Below are 20146 nucleotides of genomic sequence, written 5' to 3'. Positions count from 1 at the left end.
GTTACTCTGTGGTATTTTTGAGTATAGCATCTTCATTTGGTTGTACTGTTTTATCTTTGCAGTCTGTAAACCCTAATGCAGTAGTTTACTACTTGATTTATTCTTATTAGTGTTATTTATAAACATTTAAAATCCAGCAACTGCTTTGATATCATTTAAATGAATAATATTTAATATAGAAATACGTATTACAATTTATAATCATTTAAGAAATACTTTGATTTAAATGACTTATAATGTTATAAACTGGTTAAGTAAGATTTAAGCAACATTTGTTATAAACAAAATTGATTTGAGCACGCGTTTTTTAGTCTTATTTCCTGAAAATTTTGATGTGAGAGTCTAGCTCTGTATCTCTCTTTACCTCTTTCCAAAGGGCCATTTTAACACACGCACGCTCACACAGCCACACGTCGCTTGTAAGACAAAAACACGATATATAGCCTGTGGTAAAGTTACCTTGCCCAATGAAGAGGAAGAAGCTGAAAGTGACGGTGGCGAGGTAAAGGCAGCACACCATGTCCATCCAGAAGCCGAACGCCCTGTTGGTGCTCAGCACGAGGCTCCACGCCGAGCTGTGCAGGTCCTGTAGTTTATCGAACTCGCGGGCCAGGGTGCGTTGTTGCTCCCGCGCCGAGCGGATGGTGCTTAGACCAGACACCGTCGCCGCGGCGTGGTTGAGGCTCTGGCTTCGAGCTGTTGGGGAATTATCATCATCATCCTTTCCACAAACGAAGTTCTACCGAATGTAGAACATACAGAAACCGTGTACACGACTAACATTGAAGCCAGTGGCGTGCAGAGAGGGTATTCACAGGGTATGCAGATTAAATAAAATGAAAAAAATCTCCAGTACGAGTTACAAAACTTAGTGGTAGGCTTTTTGTAACTCTGACAATGCCTATGCTTAAGTTTTTTGAACTCTGACTGGGCAATATGCATTTTATATCATCTGTCCGCTTAGTGCATACCCAGTATGCACGCCACTGATTGAGGCATCAAAAACTACTCCACTTTAGATTGGTTTCTCAACAAACCGTTAGGCACTTCATACCATTTAGCTGTCTACAGCAACATAACTAACACAACAAAAAAAAAATAATTACTGTAGACAGTAAAAATAATTACTGTAGACAGTAAAAATAATTACTGTAGACAGTAAAAATAATTACTGTAGACAGTAATTATTTTACCTTTCATGTTCTACGGCGTTCACCATATAATGTGGAAATGGGAAAAAAATGTCATCTAGCAACATTCCGCGGGTGTAAAGTGAGACGTGCGCGGGGAGTTTTAACTGTTTTTGCACACAATGAACTGCATAAAATAATGGCTGAATGAGGATTCTGTATGCTCTCAATTCAATGGCCTTGGGTTAGTGAAGATGAGCATAAGTCGCTGAAGAATCGCCGTTTTTCTGCAAATATAAATGTAACTTACCGATGGCCTCAATCCGTTTCAACTCCCGGCTGGTGCTCAGGAAGAGCAAACGCAGAAGATGCAACAAGAAAGCCACCACAGCAGTTGGCAAAAGGAGCCACCAGTTCACCAAGCATACGACCACCAGTATCGCTATCACTTCTAGAAAGAACTGGAAATACAATATGTAATTATTATTCTTTAATTATTTTGAAGCGGTGACAGCGCATTGGGCAGGAGCTCGACTTCCCTTTCGAGGGGCAGAGTTCGAATCCCAGGACGAATCTCTTACTGTTCTAAGTTATGTGCGTTTTAATTAATTTAAATATCACTAGCTTCGACGGTGAAGGAAAAAATCGTGAGGAAACCTGCATGCCAGAGAGTTCTACATAATGTTCTCAAAGGTGTGTGGAGTCCACCAATCCGCACTAGGTCAGCGTGGTCTACGGCCTTAACCCCTTCTCATTGTGGGAGGAGATCGGCATGCGGCAGGGTGATTACGTATCTCGCATCAGGCTAGCAAGAGGCGTAAATCTTGCAGTCACTTTTGTTTATTTCTTGTATGGAAAAGTGACGTTTTACAGCAGTGATTGCAAGATTTACGCCTGTCGCAAGCCTGTCGCGAGATTCGTAATCACCCTGCCGTGCTCTGTAGTCGGCCGGTATTGAAAAAAATGTTAAATTAAATAAATAAAAACAACACTATTAAAAATTTATAAAACAAAAAAAAACATCCACTTCTCCGCTCGCGGGGCTTTTGAATGCCCAAGTAACCAGCGGTCAGGACTCCAGAGTGAGTAACCTCGTCACAGTACGCGCCGTTTCAAGGACTTACTGCCTTGTGTAGTCGACCCTTGATCCACCACCAAGCGAAAGCTTCTTAAGATGTTGGTCGAAGCTTTTCGCTAGAAGATCATTGACCGATATGCAATATTAATATAAGTACATTATTATAATATCTACTGGCATTCAAATAACCCGTGTGCCGTCACGGGAATCGGCATAACGCTTTCTTATGCCGTCATGGCAACGCTCTCGATTTTTTTACTTTTTTTCTATTTATAAATAACCAGCTTTTTTTCTTGCGACTTCGCCCATGTTCGGTTTTTTTTTATCCTGTAGAAACTCTTTGCTTTCCCGGTATCCAAATTTATTTTATCTGCCCAGGATTCAAGGCATGTCTATGCAAAATTTCGTAAACGTACGTGAATCTTTTATTTTTCAATCGCGCACGAACTATATCCAGTATCACTCATTCATTTATTTAGCAGCAAATCCGAATGAGTCACAGAAATATTTGTCGTGCCTTTGACTTTAAAAAAGTAAAACACTGTTAATTTTTTATACTTACTCCGAGACAATCGACGAGCGCAACCGGCAATAGGGTGTCCACCTGCCCCATGTCTTTAGAGAAGCGGTTGAGGATACGTCCCGACGGGTTGTGGTGGAAGAACCACATCGGCGCGTTAGTTACTCCTCTGTTAAAGAATAATTAGTAATAATTAGCGATATTTGTTGAAGCGACGATAGCGAATTGGGTAGGAGCTCGACTTCACATTCGGGGGGCAGAGTTCGAATCCCAGCAAGCACCCCTAACTTTTCCGAGTTATGTGCGTTTTAAGTAATTAAAGTACCACTTACTTCAACGGTGAAGGAAAAAGTCGTGAGGAAACCTGCATGTCTGAGAGTTCTACATAATGTTCTCAAAGGTGTGTGGGGTCCAAAAATCTGCGTGCGTGGCCAGCGTGGTGGACTACGGCCTAAATAAACACCCAGACACTAAAAGCCATTCATGTTGTCTTCGTATGGGTTCAAACTCGGTCCCCCGAAAGTTGACTCAGAAAGTAGGGTCGTTGCGCACTGCGCCAATCGGCCGTTAAATGACATTGACGAGATATGTAGGTTTTAGGGAAGATTAAGATCAGATGACGGGTGGATGGATTGATTGTCTGTATGTGATACTGTGGTAATGACTCACCGGAACATGGTGTCGTGGAAGACGGTGGAGGCTTTGATGCAAGTGTTGTAAAATACGAGCAGCTTGTTCCACGTAAAGAACATGCATATGACAATGAGAGATGCGTATATGTACACGCACTGTTCGCGCGTCAGATGGAAATAGTTTTTGGACAATTCCTCGAAGTTCACTGGAATAAACATTATTAAATATATATATACAAGTTTGCTGATAGGATAAGAGTATCCCTATTAATATTATAAATGTGAATGTAAGTTTGTTTGTTACGCTTTCACGCGAAAACTACTAAACCGATCTTCATGAAACTTTTTATACATATTCTTGGAAGTGTTAGAAGTAATATAGGATACTTTTTATCCCGACATTAAGCGGTTCCTTTGGAAGATGGCACGAGTGTTTGACGATTTTACATCATAACTCCGACAAATTATTACCGATTTAAATAATTATTTTTGTACTATAGAGGTTTGTGTAGATCTGAATGTGGTTAGAGATAGAGGACAGAACTACTCAGCGGACAGCAGCAAACCCCTCATTAAAGGCATAGCGATACTGAATACTTGAATGCAAATTGAATGCGACATCAAAAAACAAAATCAAACGCAGACGAAGTCGCGGGCATCAGATAGTCTTTAAAAATTCCATTTTTGGTTTTGACAGCCACAGAACCATAACCCCTGACAACTGACAGGTCAAAAACTAACAGCGCCCTGTGCCTTAAATTTTTCAGTAATCTTCCAGAGACCTATAATTTTTTTTTATTTGAATGGGTCAAAGTCAAAACACTTGTTCATAATAGAATACTCACGAGGTGGAGTGGAATTTGTAGACGTAGATATATTTCGCACTTCTTTCTGATAAGCGCTGTTTGCTTCCTCTATATTAACCCTGAAAACATAAAACTGTGTGTTTAAAACGGATTGTTTACTGACTGATGTATAACAGCCGCCGATTAAACCACTGGACAGGTATACGTTAAGGAAGAATTTTTGAAAACTGTTCAATTGAGAGTGCAAATACAGTTTGCTTTTATTTAAAATAAGTAAAGCGCAATATTGTATACAAGAAAAATTTATATAATATTATTGTTTTATTATTGCTTTCTGTTTTATGTACTTTTTATGTGGTGTACAATTAAAGTGTATTTATTAATTCATTAATTCAATCATTCATTCATGACAACGATAATAAACATTCGTTATTAGGGCAAATAAACAGAGCAACTGATGAGATTCCTATCTGCTTCTTCTCGGAAGAATCTGTCTTCTCAGAATTCAGAATCTGTAACCGTTGGTAGATTTACTTCAAATAGACGGATTTCCCGTTTCAAAATAGCTTGTAAATTTTACATGAATAAATTTTTAATCAAAATATTTTTATCGTACAGCAACGCCTAGTCGAAAGTTACATCATCCATTCGGAACTGTAGCATTCATTTAACGGCCGAACTTTGTTAACTAATTACAATACCTTATTACAATACCTAATATATAGACACGCACGCAAAATCTAACACACAAGCACCCAGAAATACACATTTTGTTTTTCATTGTCCTTGAATAATATTATTTTATTTCTTAGTTTGGGTATAATGTAAGTGAAATTCGTACTTTTGATGAAATAAAAACGATTAATCTTATATAACAGAGCAAAAAAACCGATTGCGGCCGTGGTAGTCAATCTTCTAGAGAGATTTTTCTACGCGGGAGATATGATCGTGCATAAGTGTTCGCGTAAACACAGGTGTCTCTATTCCCTAACTCACACAGTCCAATGGGACGGCAGCTCAGACACGACCGACCAAAGTGCGGGCACAAGACCGACAGCCCAACGTGCTCGAACACTGGACAGCCCAATGTGACACGTGGTTGAATAACCACCAATTTCCAAACTCCGCGCTGGTATCTACTAAGTATTTCTTGAAACCGAATACTATTTTCATTGGACAGACGCGGCGATCGAACCTCGTGATTCGCAGTTGAACATGCTCTCCACTAGAGCAAGGAGGTTTTTTTTTTTCTAATAATACAATATACTAAATGAAAAACTATCGTCATATAACAAATCAACAGTTTATTGGGCATACAAGGAGCACGTGTATGTGTTTAGTCTCATGTGCCTGTAATATCAACCACGCGCTACAGACCGGAACACAGGATTATAACAATGCTGCCTTGCTGCAGAAATAAGCATTGCAGTAGTACTTCCCGGAGCTCTGTCACATGAATATATACGATTACTGGAGTTAGTTATAAAACGTAGCATAAAGTATGGTGACTCACCATTCCTTCAACCACACGTCTGTGGAGGAGTAGAATATCTGCGCCAGCATGAAGAGTGAACACAGCAGTATCATGGTGAACTTGCCACCGCCGCTCTTTATGTAGCTCAAGTACACGCCGAAGTCGACCGAACCCTCCTTTTGACTCTCACCTGAATTATTTAACGTTTCATTTCTATAGCCGTAATATTTGGCTCTTTAAGCTATTAAAGAGTCGTGAAGCCAAAGTGGCAACGGACAGGCAATATAGAACCGATGGACGTTGCGGTCTAAAGGTGCTGGAATGAACGACATTGCACCGGTAAACGCAAAGTTGGTGAGACGGACGACAAAACAGAGACGCAGGTAGTAAAGTCAAAGTCAAACATATCTTTATTAAAGTAAATCCATAGATGGCACTTATGATTCGTAAATTACTATAGTTATGTGTACACGGTAGTGATGATAGATGGCGATAACCATATAGATGGTGCTTCGAGAGTTGATAAAGTTTTGGGAAAAAAAAAAACATTTTTATCCTTTCCCCGGGGAGATTATTGGTCTCATGCCCATGCTAGCCGTGCTGGTCAAAGAAGAACCCAACACAAACTTAGGCGGTTCATCTTTTTTGATTACAAAAAAAGAACCGTGGAATTTAGGAACTCCCTATAAAATACCTATATCCAGCTGTAGTGGACGTCAATTGGTTGAAATGGCGCTGAATATTTGACGGACAAATCAGATGAACCGCGTGATAATAAATGGAATCCATCGGCTACAAACCGAGCAACTCTTCGCAAGGCATGCAAAAACACGTCTTGCTGGGTATCCATATCCTTGGCTCAATTTTCAGGCTTGGCAAAGCTATAACAATCGTCAAACCCGCTAACCCGCATAAGAGCATCGTGGTGGGGCTAACGGTGAATAGCGCAAATAACCTTGTTCTATTACCTTCATACGCTGGGTCTTTGTTGTTGTCTAGATCCATGTTAAACGACAATTGCGAGGCTTCGGACATTGAACGCTGCGAACGGAGTTTATGACTGTGCTCCTAAAGAAAAAATAACATTCATATAAGATATGTCACAATTATACTCTTTTGCAATCACTAAACACAATACTTTAACATTACAAATAAAATGCGGAACTAAATAACTGTATATAAGCGATGCATAATGCTACTAACATAGGCCATGATGTACAACCAACGCTACTGAGTCCTTGCAAAAAGTCACCGTGGGCGACCTCCGGTACGGTCAGCCCAACGTAACAAAAGCTATACATATACAAACATTATAAAAAACTATATAATATAACTCTCGCCATTAAATCTCCATCCCTTTCTCATTTGCACGCAAAATTTTTGGCTAGTTTTTCTCGCATGTCCGAAGGTTGGGTGGTAGAAAATGCTTTAGCATTTTTTTATGTTTATAGACGAGCGCTTGACTGCAATCACGTGCTTGCCTAGAAGGTGCCTATTCACTCTTGATTTGAAGGTACTTATATTGTAGGCACTGAGGAAAATGGAGGCTGGAAGGGCATTCCAGATCCTAGCTGTGCGGATCAGAAACGAAGATGCGAAGCGCTACGTACGCGTCCGCGGTATATCGACCACGTAGGGATGCATATAATTACGGTGCCATCAAATAGTTCTTGAGCACACTCTCCGAAACATATCCTATACTATAGAAAACCGAAAGGCCGATGTTCCAAACTCTACAGTTTGCATTAAGTCCGCTTTTGTAAACAGTGTTATTTTGGTTGTGCAATAAAAAATAAACGTGCGTATATTGTGCGAAAGAAATTTATGTTTTATAGTATTAAATGACGGATCACACATTTATGGTAAACGGTTTTTCGCAGGGACACGTCCTGCAAAGTGTCGCACTGAGTCCATAAATCCAGCAACCCCACCCTTCAGACAAGATCAAAGTAATGTTGCTTGGGCAGTGGAAATAAGCATGGGGTATTTATTTATTTATTATTTATGTACCATAAATTGTGATTGTGAACATAAGATACATGAAGTGTACAAAGGTATCACTGGCCCCGATGATCTCTGTCACAAAAAGCTCCACCAGTTAAAGCCACATAACACGAAACCTATTCTTTAATGGCGCGGATTATAACACAAGATGACAACATCAAAAACTCGTGCAACTAACACTTCTCTTGGCGTCCGCTTTGAATGTATCTGTAATGACGTTGACGTTACACACCTTGAAGCAACGAAAGACAACGTTATTATAGTATTAAACAAAGGGAAAATATTCATGATGGATATATAATGATTCTTCATAACATAACCTCGTGTGTAAAATAGGCATAGATACTCGTAGTTATACGAATACTGTCTAGTGCTAAGAGTAGTTAAATAGCTAAAAGAATGTAGTGTTAGCTAAAAGAAATAAATAGAGTGTCCTTTAATAGGATTAACTACTTATTAGCAAAGTCAAAAGGACAAAGTATAAAGAATATACAATAGTAGATATAAGTAAAGTAACCTACAGAAAGCTTGATCGCTATTTAGCGATAAGACCGCCTTTTGTATTCTGCTTAATATGTCTTTGTTTTTCTATTCTTTTTTTCTTTTTTATTATTTAACTTGTGGTGGCTTGTAAATACAAGAGTATAAATAAAATAAATAATTAAATAATGTTTGAAAATTTTTTTTGTACTTCATACGAAGTTCTCTATGGTTCAAGACACTCTTACATTTGTCATAGACAGACGATTTAATTTAATTAAACAAAGATTATCATTTTGTTTAAATCTATTTACAGTTCTCGTTCATTTTTGCGCCAGTAAACTGGGATATAGATCTATTCTATTGTCGCTAAAAAAACAATAAAAACACAATTGCGACCAAATTAACACACGAGGCTAGTTGTGACATTACCTATTGCGAGTGACCCTAGCGCATAATCATTTAAAATTATTATAAATAATTTATGAAATAAACAATAAAAATGTACCAGCTGAATGGTAAAATTGATTAACGAATAATTTGATCGATCGATGAACGAAGGTACATGGATGGGGGAAGTAAATAAATTTGGCATTAAAAGAGAATAATACATACAACGCTCTCCTGTTTCTCATAGGCGATTTTCTGCTTCTGCTTCTCTTCTTCACCCTTCGACCCCATTTCTATTAACTTCTCGAATTCTGCCACTCCATTCTTCAGTTCATGGTACGTTCCTTGCGCCACTATCTATATAAAGCAAAAAAAACATGAGAAAACTAAAGTAAGACGACTAACTATATACTCAAACTAAACGTACTTTTCGAATCCTCTTAATATCTTTTACTGTTATGGTTTTTTTAGATACATACAGCTAAAGAAAATATAAAATCAAATTAAAATTTTTTTGAATTGCATTTAAAGCAAGGGACAGGTACAAATGGAAAAATATGAAGGAAGCTTTTACCGCCGTTGGCGGGCAATAAGGGCAATATATTACTTAGTCAAGAAAATAAGAAATTAGGATCAAGAAAAATATATTTAGCCAGTAAGATAAGTAACTGTAAGGAATGTAAATAATCATTTATTATTATTATTTATTATATTCTACCTATAACTATGGCAAGCACTGATTTCTCGTATAAAGTTCGCGTCATTGAGACACGAGGGAAAGAGATAAAACATACCTTCCCCGCTCTCATAACGCACACATTGGAGGCGTGCGTTGCGTACTGCACGTGGTGAGTGACAAGGACGGTCGCCTTATCGCGCAGAAATCCTCGGATGCACTCCTCGTAGATCGCCTGTGCCACCTACAACAATACCATAACACAAACTGTAAAAATGGTAACTAAAAATTGTTTGTATTCCTTTGAGAACTGTAAGTTACTTTCAATAATAAAATAATACAATAGTGACCTTTCATCCTTGCAAGAGTGTTAAAACATTGAATTTATCAGTCTTTCAAGCGCACTAATATGCTTCGGCGAGTATAAGGACCAACATTGCGCACTATTATTAAATATACTTAATTACAATTAGAAGTAATAAAAATATTGCCAACATTTTAGGGAAAGACAAAAAAATTTAATATGCGATGTTTTGTTGTTGCTTTGAAATTATTTCCTTGGTTTGCTCGCTCGTTTCACTTTTCGAAAGCTTCGTCTCTCGAAAATCCCGCACGCAATAAGCTTTGCTATGTAGTCCACTTCGTTTGGTATTTACCTTGGCGTCAACGGCCGCTAGCGGATCGTCCAGCATATACACATCTGCGTGTTGGTACACGCAGCGAGCTAGTGAAATTCTGGCACGCTGGCCACCGGATAGAGACGTACCTGAATACACACAATATTAGCAAGTTTAGAAACTAAAATCCAACATTTTTAATACTTGCAAGATTAAAAATAACGCCCCGTAACTGTGCATGAATCCCACGTCCGGATGATGTCAGAAATCGGGACCATTTTTTTTACTTAGTTTGACAAAAGTTTGTGTATTTTTTATATTTTTTTATTTCCTGCCTAACTAATAAGCTCCCTAATTCCTTCTTTTTTTAATGTACTACACGTCAGCCCTGTAATTAATATAAACAATAAATAATATTTGACCTTGACCGGCGTGAAATTTCTAAATGGAAATTGTATGAGAAAATATGGTTGCTATACCTCTCTCTCCCACCACAGTTTTGTCTCCATGCGGCAGGATATCAAGGTCGCTTTTAAGCTGGCAGCATTTGATGACTTGTTTGTACCTCCGGAGATCCAACTCTTGGCCGAATAAGATGTTTTGTCGGACCTGGGGGAATATCAAAACTACAAGTTTACTTCCCAATAATATTATAATCCCACTAATATCATAAATGCGAAATTTGTATGGATGGATGGATGTTTGTTACTCTTTGATACGTACCGACGCTTCAAAAAGCCACGGGTCCTGCGCGGCGTAAGCTAGCACCCCACGTACTGAAAGATGCCCAGTTGTGGGCAAGATCTCGCGGAGCATCGCCTGCAACAACGTCGTCTTCCCAGACCCCACTGTGCCCACTATTGTCGTTAATGATTCCGGTTTTATCTGTGAACAAAAAAAAGTTGAAAAATTTTCCTATCTCATCGGAGAACTCCTAGGGTAAAATACTGAATGTCAAAATCTGTTGAAATATGAACTTTATATACTTTAACCTTCTTAAACCCGCTTGCGCCATTCTAGGTTTCTTTTATAGAAATAATGAAAACACAAAGAAGATTGTAAAGTGGAATACCATCGCCTATAACAGATCAACACTTCACAGGGCATGCAAGGAACAAGTCCTGCTACGTGCCGCCTTGTTTCGATCAACCTGAGGCGCAGTTTAGCCTAGGTTGTCTGTAGTGTCTGTAATTTCGGGACCGAATTAAGAAATATGTTAAAGGGTGCATAAGGATATTTCATAAGAAATCACCTTGTAAAAATATTAAATAAAAAGAAGCATATTTATTTTTACATCCAAACTATTTCAAAACATTCTAAGTGTTTACTTATGACAACCCTATTGAAAATCAAAGGCCGACACGCGCATAGTACCAACACTAAGCAATGCGTATCTAACAAAGTTACAAGAGTAAAGTGATTTTAATTTGCATGTGATGTTAGCGCTGTATATGATTTCTCTCAGCTAAAACTATGGCAGTGTTTTACTCTTTCACAGATAAGTGTCAAAGACAGTAAATAATGTACCTCTAAAGTACCTGTTAATTATTATTTCGGTTTTTATTTACACGTTGTATATTAAAAATATTCATCAGTCATCTTAGACTAATAACAGAAGCTACGCTTACTTTGTGGCTAGATGGAGATGTGTGTATTGTCGTAATTTATTTATTTATTTTATTTCATTATTGGTTAACTTGGTGTTTTGCTACACTTCAACGCTACGATATTAAAAGTGGCGAAGCGGGGTGAAAATTTATAATTCCTGTCTTCACTGTGTTCTGGTCCGATCTTTGTTACTAAACACCCTAACGGAGTAAAGAATAAAATAAAGTACTCACATTTAGATTAATGTCGCTCAATGCCACAACTTTTTCTTTGGAATCCTCTTCAGTACTGGGCCAGTGTGCTGTGTAGTCCTTAAAACTAACTAATACAGCCGGTTTCAGTTGCTCGAGGTTTGTTTCAGATTTTATGTACGCTTGTTGCCTGAAAGAAATAAACAGTTTTATGGTCCAAACTAAAACCAGACCAGTTATCACATGAACTATTTTTATTGTTCTACTATTTTTTTTTTTTTTACTAAAAGTTAGCCTTTAATTGCAATCTAACCTTGCGGTAAGTGAACATGCAGTCTAAGATGGTAGCGGGCTAACATGTTACTTATAAGGGAGTATGGCAGTTATGTTAAACTCATACCCTAAACGGTAATCGACGTCTATGCCACATCGTAACGGAACACTAAATCTTTGTCGGTAGGGTGGTAACTAGCCACGGCCGTAGCCTCCTACTTGACAAAAATAATCCAACTATCCTACTATCTTATCCTATCCTAGCAATATTATAAATCCGAGAGTTTGTATAAATGGATAGAAGTTTGTAAAATTCACGAAAAATGTACTGAAATAATTTAACTGAAATTTGAACTGTGGATAGAGTTTACCCTGGTTTAACACGTAGGATATATTTCGTTTCCGCGGGATTTATTAAAACAAAAAAAAAGACAGACGAAGCCGCGGGCAACAGTCCTCCTTAGCGACGACAAAGACGTGCCGCTTAGCGATTCAGCGTTCCAGTACGATGTCGCGTAGAAACCGATTAGGCTTATTTCTTTAATATAGCTGCCATGCCATATTATTATCTTTAGGCTGCATCATCACTTACCAACAAGTGAGATTGCAGTGAAGGGCTAACTTGTACTTTTAGTGCAATAAGTGAAAGTGATATATAAATAGTAATAACTTATTATGGCGTCCTAAACTAGAAACGAGGTTAGAACTCACCCATTGCCGATCTTCTCGAACACTCCATTCAATCCGCTGGTATTCTTAACTTCGTCTATATTAATCAAATCGACGCCATCTTGGTTATCAACTTCCGGTAAAAGCAGAAACTCTTGTATCCTTTGCACGCTCACGTAAGCTTCTAACGTAAAGGTTATCGCTAACGGCAAGAAGTCCACGAGGGAGTATTTCAGAATGTCGTAATATGAGAAGATCACGAACACTTTGGCGGCGGTCAGCTCGTTTTTGAACGCTATAAAGGAGATGATGCTGAGAAAAATGGCCACTTTAGTGTTCAGTTTCACGCACGATATCATCACGGCTCGCAGCCATGACATTTTCTTGATGACGTTCATTTCTTTTCTGGAAAAAATGTAAAACATTTATGTTATAACGACTAAAACACCGGGAAGCATCTTTGCATCGTTCGGTACCTAAGCCGTATAAAAGTAAAAGCATTACCTCCTCAAGCATTCATTCTGTATCAAGTAGTTAAAAAAAAAAAAAAAAAAAAGTAGTTGTAGGGGTTTCCCCCTACAACTACTTTTTTTTTTTTTTTTTTTTTTTTTTTTTCTCTTCTCGATTATATGTCTAATATAAAAAGTGAAAAATAGTATTATTCCAAGTCCTATCCCCACGTTCTCCAACACATGGTTGCGGGTATCCGCTATTGGCAACTGTGATTAGAATTGTTTTATTTATTTCTTGTTACGTTTTATTTTTTTATTTATTAGATTACCTTCTCGCCTGTCCAATGATGCCGGCGAACGCGTTTTCCCAAGCGTACATCTTGATAGCCTCTATACTTTGGATCACTTCATTCATCAGCCGTATTCTATTATCCGTCCGTACGGCTGTCTGCCTCCGGAACCTGCTCGAGACTTTGCCGAGGTAGCCTAAGGAAAAAATCCTTATATAACAAACAAACCGCAAAATCCCCCTTTACTATGTGCGTTAAAATATACGAGTACAATAAATTAGATGCAGGTCTAAAAAAATCAACCTACGCGTTTTTTAAAGAAAAATCTGGCGCATTGGCTGTGTACAAAATGTTTCTATACAATATCCGAGTATCTGGCTTCGTATTAAAAATGATATTATTTTGACATTATTATGATAATAACTTTTCAATGCTTGCTCAACCAGATTATGCAGACATGTGTGATGGTTGTTCTTGTTGTGCACTTTATTTCGCATGCTTGATAGTAGAATATGAAGGAATTTTATATTATAATAAGACCCTATGTGAGCTCATATAAAAGAAATTTCATTTCTTAATTACACAAACAATTCATATTCACAGAATGTTCCAAACTTTATGACTCCTTTAACATGTATTTATTGTACGACACCAACAACGAGAAACGTGTATGGAAAGAACTAGGTAGGTTTTTTCGGGAAAGATATGTTCTTGTCAATTACTGCTATTTAACTGTGAAAAAATAAACGATTGCAGGTAGTCATTGCTAGGGTATAGGTTTTAACACTTTCCAAAATGAGGTTTAAATAAGATTTAAATACATTTACAATATTAATCCTCGTAATATTAAGAAAAAACTGAAGTCCTTCTTTTTAAGTAACTTGTAATCATTTTTATACACAACATGGTAAACTGGCAATAATGTTCTGTAGTAACGTACCTAGATTTAATTATCTGTTAGCATATATTACAAACCTGCGTGGTTTTCTGATGAGATCTATAAGAATTTTTTTTTTTTTTTGGAAACTTTATGTAATAAATAAATAAATAAATAATAAATAAAATTTAATAAGTGAAGTTTTTGATTAGTCGCTTACGCTAATTCGGCGGTAAAGGCTCGTCGAGCTAAGTTACTTTGAAAAATAAACGATGGCAGTAAGTAAGCCATTTGCTAGGGTAAAGGTCTTAGTTGTGTACCCTTTCATTTTGTAAAAAAAGGTAGCCCGCGCCGACTGAAAATTAGCTCGTAATCTTGTTTGGTGCTGATTTTCAGTCGAGAAAAACGTAGGGTACAAAACTTATTAATTTATTTCTTAGCAAATTTGTGTTAGTATACAGGTCTTAAATATTATCGTTTGCTCCTAACCAAATTCCGCTTAACAGCATGCAAATACAAATGCATGCTTAGTTACGTGCCAATGCCATCTCACCTTGCAAGGGTATAAACATCAGCAGGAAGGCGACGCCGATGAGCGTGGCGACTCCGATCTGCCGGTACATGAGGTACACTATGATGATACTCTCAATGGGCGTGCGCACCAGGTCCACCATGAACAGACTGGCCATGTCGAACCGCTGCGCGTCCGTGGTCAGTAAGTTGACCACGTGGCCCGCGAGACCTTCAGACGCTTTGCCTCCCGCGTTTAAATCTAATCGGAGAAGCTGTAATGAGAGAAACCACTGTAGGATTGGATAGAAACAGACGTTACTTTGCGCAAGTCCATGTTTCACTTTTTTATTTATTTAATTAAAAATAAATGATGCCTTTTAAGATTGCTAACTTGTTAGAACTATGGCAGTTAGTAAAAACCGTATACATAATCGTACCGGGACGCTAACTGATTTGGCGGCACGTTTTTGCCAGCAGGTTAGTAGCCCTGGCTGAGAAACCTTCAACAAGACAAATAATGAACTCCCCGCTCAATGTATTTAGCGATTGTGCGTTGTGAAGTCAATATCTCTAGTCGTCGGGGTCAGTGCGAAAAGTTCTGAGTGTTGAGAAGGTTTATGTGGCAAATAAAAACATTAAAAGATTGAAATACTCAGCCGGTATTGACTATACTTATAATTTAGAATCTTAGAATTGTCATTGGGGCGTACCTTCCTGTATATGAGAGAGCAGCAAGCAACCCGTATTTTCATACTCATGTCCATCAAATATAATATCATGGGATGCACCATAGTTGCACTTATTGCCATTAACCTTAAATAGAAGAAAAACACCATACATATATTCGCCAGAATAAATCATATTGCCTTTGCACACTAGCACGTTGATTAAATTGATCACGATTACATATTTATTAAAATATATAATTATTTTTTAATAGTCTAGTAGCAAATTTAATGGTGGGAATACAGATAGAGGATTTATTCAAAATGAAATAAATTGTAGTTAAAATAATAGGTAGGTTCTTATTTTTTTGCGTTGTGGTACAATAACAGGTTGTCATAAGCATCAATGAAAGTTGATGCTTACGAACCTATTATATAACGTTACAACAGCGGAACCTCGGCTTTTTTAATTGCAATCGAAATCAGTAATTAAGTAGATACGGAGTAATTTTTAAATCGTGACAAATGTATTTCATTTTCTATATGGTCGGTAATAACGACACTTACCCTACAACGCCCGCCGCGTAAAGGTACGCTTGGTACTTCTCTATGCCGGTGTGGGACGGTGAAAAATAATGTATTAAACCCTCAAGGCACACTGGTATTGATAATCTGTAAGAGAACAATAAATATTAAGACTTAGAATAATCCGTGTTAAAAAAAAGCATAAAAGCATACGCGTTGGAATTTGAGCTCTATGTAATATACCATAAAGCAGACTTTCAATATCTTTGTACCAATAATATAAGTCGAATGGCCTACGCGTCACACACTTAAATGAAATCTTTATGTCACTTTGCATAAAGCTTACATTTCTACGCTGTAATTGTAATCCATAATGCAGCTCGTTTTTTTTTCAAAAGCAGTCTTTTTCTTTTGTTTCACGTTATAATGTCATTTAACAGAAATAACATGTCGCAAAAAATGTTAGTTTTAATAATAGGAACTACAAGTTCGAGAGCTTTCCGCTATTTTTTATTTAATGTTATAGTATATATTTTTTTATTTAGTGTATAGTTAATTTAGATAACATTGGGATGAAGCTTCAAATTCTGGATCTGCAATTTCATATAACAAATCAACTTACCTAACAGCACAATCAAAAATTGAAAACACTAAATTGAAAGTCAAAAACTTTGACCCGTATATGTCTATAATAGTTCTTAACAGCGACGGCTTCTTGGTTTTTGCTGAAACAAGAGAATATTTATAAATAAATTATTACTTATCTATGTAATTGAGTATTATGTAAGTTTATAATAGCATAAAATATATCATACTAGCTTTCGCCCGCGGCTTCGCTCACGTTAAGTTTTATTTTTGATTTGTTAAATTTACTACAAAGGGTTAAAAAAAGATCTTGCTGCTTATAGAAAAATATGAACGGAAATTACTTAGAAAATCAGAAACTTTCATATAAATTTTGATCCTCTATGAAATACGTATTTCTTTATTATAAATCTAAAACCTAAAATCAAAGTTTAATTGATGTAGCTTGAAAAATAAATTGATAAATGAAGAATTTTTTACAAACTTTCATCCCATATTTAACCCTGATGTAATTAAAAAAAATCCTTTCCTAGCGGACGCCTACGTTGATTACAACGTAGGCGTAGGCTGAAATTGTGCACACAGATAGTTATTAAACTATCTGTGTGCACAATTTCAGCCCAATCCGTCAAGTGGTTCGAGCTGTGTGTTGATAGATCAGTCAATCAGTCAGTCAGTCAGTGACCTTTGCCTTTTATATATTTTGATAATATACAAGTTATCAGCTGCTCAATAAATATTTTACGCAAAAAGGGTAGGTTAGGTATAATTTCGAAAATTTGTGCAGTTATGCTGATAATGCGTTTGGTGAAAATAATTGGTCATATACAATTACCAATCAAGTAATCGGTGAGTACTAAAGCAAAAATGATAACTTTTAGTTTTTTAATCGATGAAGTGCGTTTGAAATAAAAAAAAATATTTTCTAAGATTACGTTGACGAAACAGAGACAACTATTGCAATATCCTGTACAACCAATAGCTTGGACATGGTAATTATTAATGATATTATCACTCGCGTTTACAAACCGGCAGTTTCTTTTTGAAACTTCTTAGCGCGACAATGCGGACATACTACATTCATTGAACCAATGACCACATCGGGATGGATCTTGTAATCATATTTCTTATCGTAATTAAAGGCTGCTTTATTAAGATCGGTTTTAGTTCTTAACTGATTTTGTCTTAATCTTTGATCATCCAAACGTTGAGCTCGTTCGTCAGGTTTTTCGGCAGCTCTTGATGAAGACGCTCTTGATCATAGGTCTGTAACTCGAACAACACGTACACTATCTGTTTCATTAGCTCTCAAAAACGAAGCTTGAAGTCTTTTTGATTATAATCGTGTTGTTTGTTGTTGCGGTGTTTCTGTAGTTCTTCTGGTTGCCCGTTGCTTCGTATTTCTCGTTGATCTTCCGATATTTGATTTTTTTCCGTGGCATTGTAAATAATATTATTTGTGTAGCACCTGTTTTATCTATTTACATAAATAATTAATTAGTTAATTCTTTTCTATTTACAATTTCAATTAACTATTTATTATTATTAAAGTCTTGAGTATACTTACTAATTAAGAGTATTATTGACTTTCATTAAATTACACTTACAATTAAAATTACAAATCAATTTTTTTAGTACATGATCATCTTATTTTAAAATAATAATTATAAGTTATTTTTTATTTTATTGCTTTATTTTTATTTTCAATAACAAATGATATATTTGAAGTTAGCTGATTTGCTTTTTAAATAAATTATATTTTTTTGTTTACAAAAGAAGGTTAGTTATTTCTTTTACTTTCTCATTTAATATAAGTTGTAAAATAACTCATTGAATTTAATGAGAAAACATTTTATTGCATTCATTGCCGCATATAAAATTTTGAATCAGTTGATCGCTATAGAACTTAATGCATTGAAGCGCTATATGATGGTGATATTTAATAACATGGACATCATATTTACATTCTCCGTGGAAAAATACATAGTCATACCAATTTTTATGACAATCGGTTGAACGGGGCGGAAGTCGATACTTGACAGCGCCGCCTGGTGGGGAGTTACATCAATGGACATAGCATGTTCGTTTTCTCCGAGGAAAAATCCATGGTCATACCAATTTTTATGACAATCGGTTGAACGGGGCGGAAGTCGATACTTGACAGCGCCGCCTGGTGGGGAGTTACATCAATGGACATAGCATGTTCGTTTTCTCCGTGGAAAAATACATGGTCATACCAATTTTTATGACAATCGGTTGAACGGGGCGGAAGTCGATACTTGACAGCGCCGCCTGGTGGGGAGTTACATCAATGGGCATAGCATATAAACCTTCTCCGTGAAAAAATACATAAGCCTACTAATTTTCATAATGATCGGTCAAATAGTTTCTGAGTTTATCGATGACATATATACAAACATCCTCTTTTATATATATAGATAGATATATCTATTATAGTATATATAAATTTATATCGGTATTTGTGTAGTTAATATGTAAATGTAGTATGTATGTTCATGTATGTTTATATTATTTTTTTGACATGTATGTTTATATTATTTTTTCACCATCCATTTTCCACTTTTTTATCGGCTTCGTACGCTCAGGTTGCCTTTAAAAGATCAATTTTAGTGATAAGGCCGCCTTTGCACCCTAACCCACCGACTAAGTACTATTACTGTTTTCCTTGTATTTTTCCTATTGTGTTGTGTTGCAATAACGTTTTTCTATTCTATTCTATTCTATTCTATTCTAAATATATAAATAGACTAGGTCAATGCACACATCGCCATCTAGCCGAAGGCTATAGGAAGGTGTCAAATTCTTACATTGCCGGTTTGATTAAAACGACGGGGTGTTATAAGTTTGACCTATCACTAACAACTAGTAGGCGCCGGTGACGTGTTCGAATCGAGGAGGCATTCAGTGAGTAAGCTGACAGTAAGCTGGGACAATTTAGTTTGCCTGTCAGAATAGCTTGCAGCCGTAACATACTCGTATCACTCCGATTTCTTCTTTGTTCTAGAGAATCTATTCCGTAATGCGTACAAGCTTCCTCGTAATTATCGAAAGTTTTAAAATCTTTAAATGCTAAATACTTAAGAAACTTATTTAATAGTCGTATTATAAGGCATTTATAACAAAATTGCATAAGGACAATAAGTTCACTATTTCGATTATAGTAGTAGGTAAACACAAAGAATTGTTAATCACAAAGAAAATAAGAAGAATTTAAGACAATATTACATCATTAAAACATAATAAGTACAGGTAATAGGAAGTATAACCTTATCTATTACGAAGTCAATACAAAATGAGGAAATAAGTTAACTATTTGATAAGTATGACTTGCGATAATATAATCTTTTTATTTGCACGGATTTTTATGGCAATAACTACTGATACCGGCGAGTTTGTGGGCGAGAACACCCTGTGTTTTACGGCTTAACGTAACTCTTAACTTGGAGAGACGTAAGAACGTGTTTGTACAAGTTGGCCCTTGACTAAAATCTCTGGTGGTAAATGCATATGCAGTCTAAGGTGTTAGCGGGATAACCTGTTGGAAGTTTTTTTTTTTTTTTAATATATAGACAAGTGCAATCACACCTGATGGTAAGTGAGGACACAGCCTTGCGCGCTTGCCTAGAAGATGCTTAGTCACTCTTCATTCGAAGGTACCCAGATTATAGGT

General features: G+C 36.7%; 1 protein-coding gene across 1 annotated transcript in view; it reads right to left on the bottom strand.

Annotated features, from left to right (window-relative positions):
- Nucleotides 1–20146, bottom strand: part of LOC120627873 (probable multidrug resistance-associated protein lethal(2)03659) — a 63196-nt gene that overhangs the window by 14021 nt on the left and 29029 nt on the right. The window contains exons 5-23 of the mRNA XM_039895989.1: nucleotides 16493–16595; nucleotides 15913–16017; nucleotides 15391–15493; nucleotides 14721–14952; nucleotides 13330–13486; nucleotides 12591–12953; nucleotides 11649–11796; nucleotides 10531–10692; nucleotides 10287–10416; nucleotides 9847–9956; nucleotides 9309–9434; nucleotides 8740–8871; nucleotides 6609–6708; nucleotides 5680–5830; nucleotides 4206–4285; nucleotides 3398–3566; nucleotides 2771–2897; nucleotides 1441–1591; nucleotides 460–696 (exon numbers count right to left, since the gene is read on the bottom strand). Of these exons, the coding sequence (XP_039751923.1) occupies nucleotides 460–696; nucleotides 1441–1591; nucleotides 2771–2897; nucleotides 3398–3566; nucleotides 4206–4285; nucleotides 5680–5830; nucleotides 6609–6708; nucleotides 8740–8871; nucleotides 9309–9434; nucleotides 9847–9956; nucleotides 10287–10416; nucleotides 10531–10692; nucleotides 11649–11796; nucleotides 12591–12953; nucleotides 13330–13486; nucleotides 14721–14952; nucleotides 15391–15493; nucleotides 15913–16017; nucleotides 16493–16595 (2886 nt within the window). The remainder of the gene's footprint in view (nucleotides 1–459; nucleotides 697–1440; nucleotides 1592–2770; nucleotides 2898–3397; nucleotides 3567–4205; nucleotides 4286–5679; nucleotides 5831–6608; nucleotides 6709–8739; nucleotides 8872–9308; nucleotides 9435–9846; nucleotides 9957–10286; nucleotides 10417–10530; nucleotides 10693–11648; nucleotides 11797–12590; nucleotides 12954–13329; nucleotides 13487–14720; nucleotides 14953–15390; nucleotides 15494–15912; nucleotides 16018–16492; nucleotides 16596–20146) is intronic.

This window comes from Pararge aegeria, chromosome 12 (assembly GCF_905163445.1).
Source record: "Pararge aegeria chromosome 12, ilParAegt1.1, whole genome shotgun sequence".
Lineage (NCBI taxonomy): Eukaryota > Metazoa > Arthropoda > Insecta > Lepidoptera > Nymphalidae > Pararge > Pararge aegeria.
This window is presented reverse-complemented; position numbering and strand designations above follow the sequence as displayed.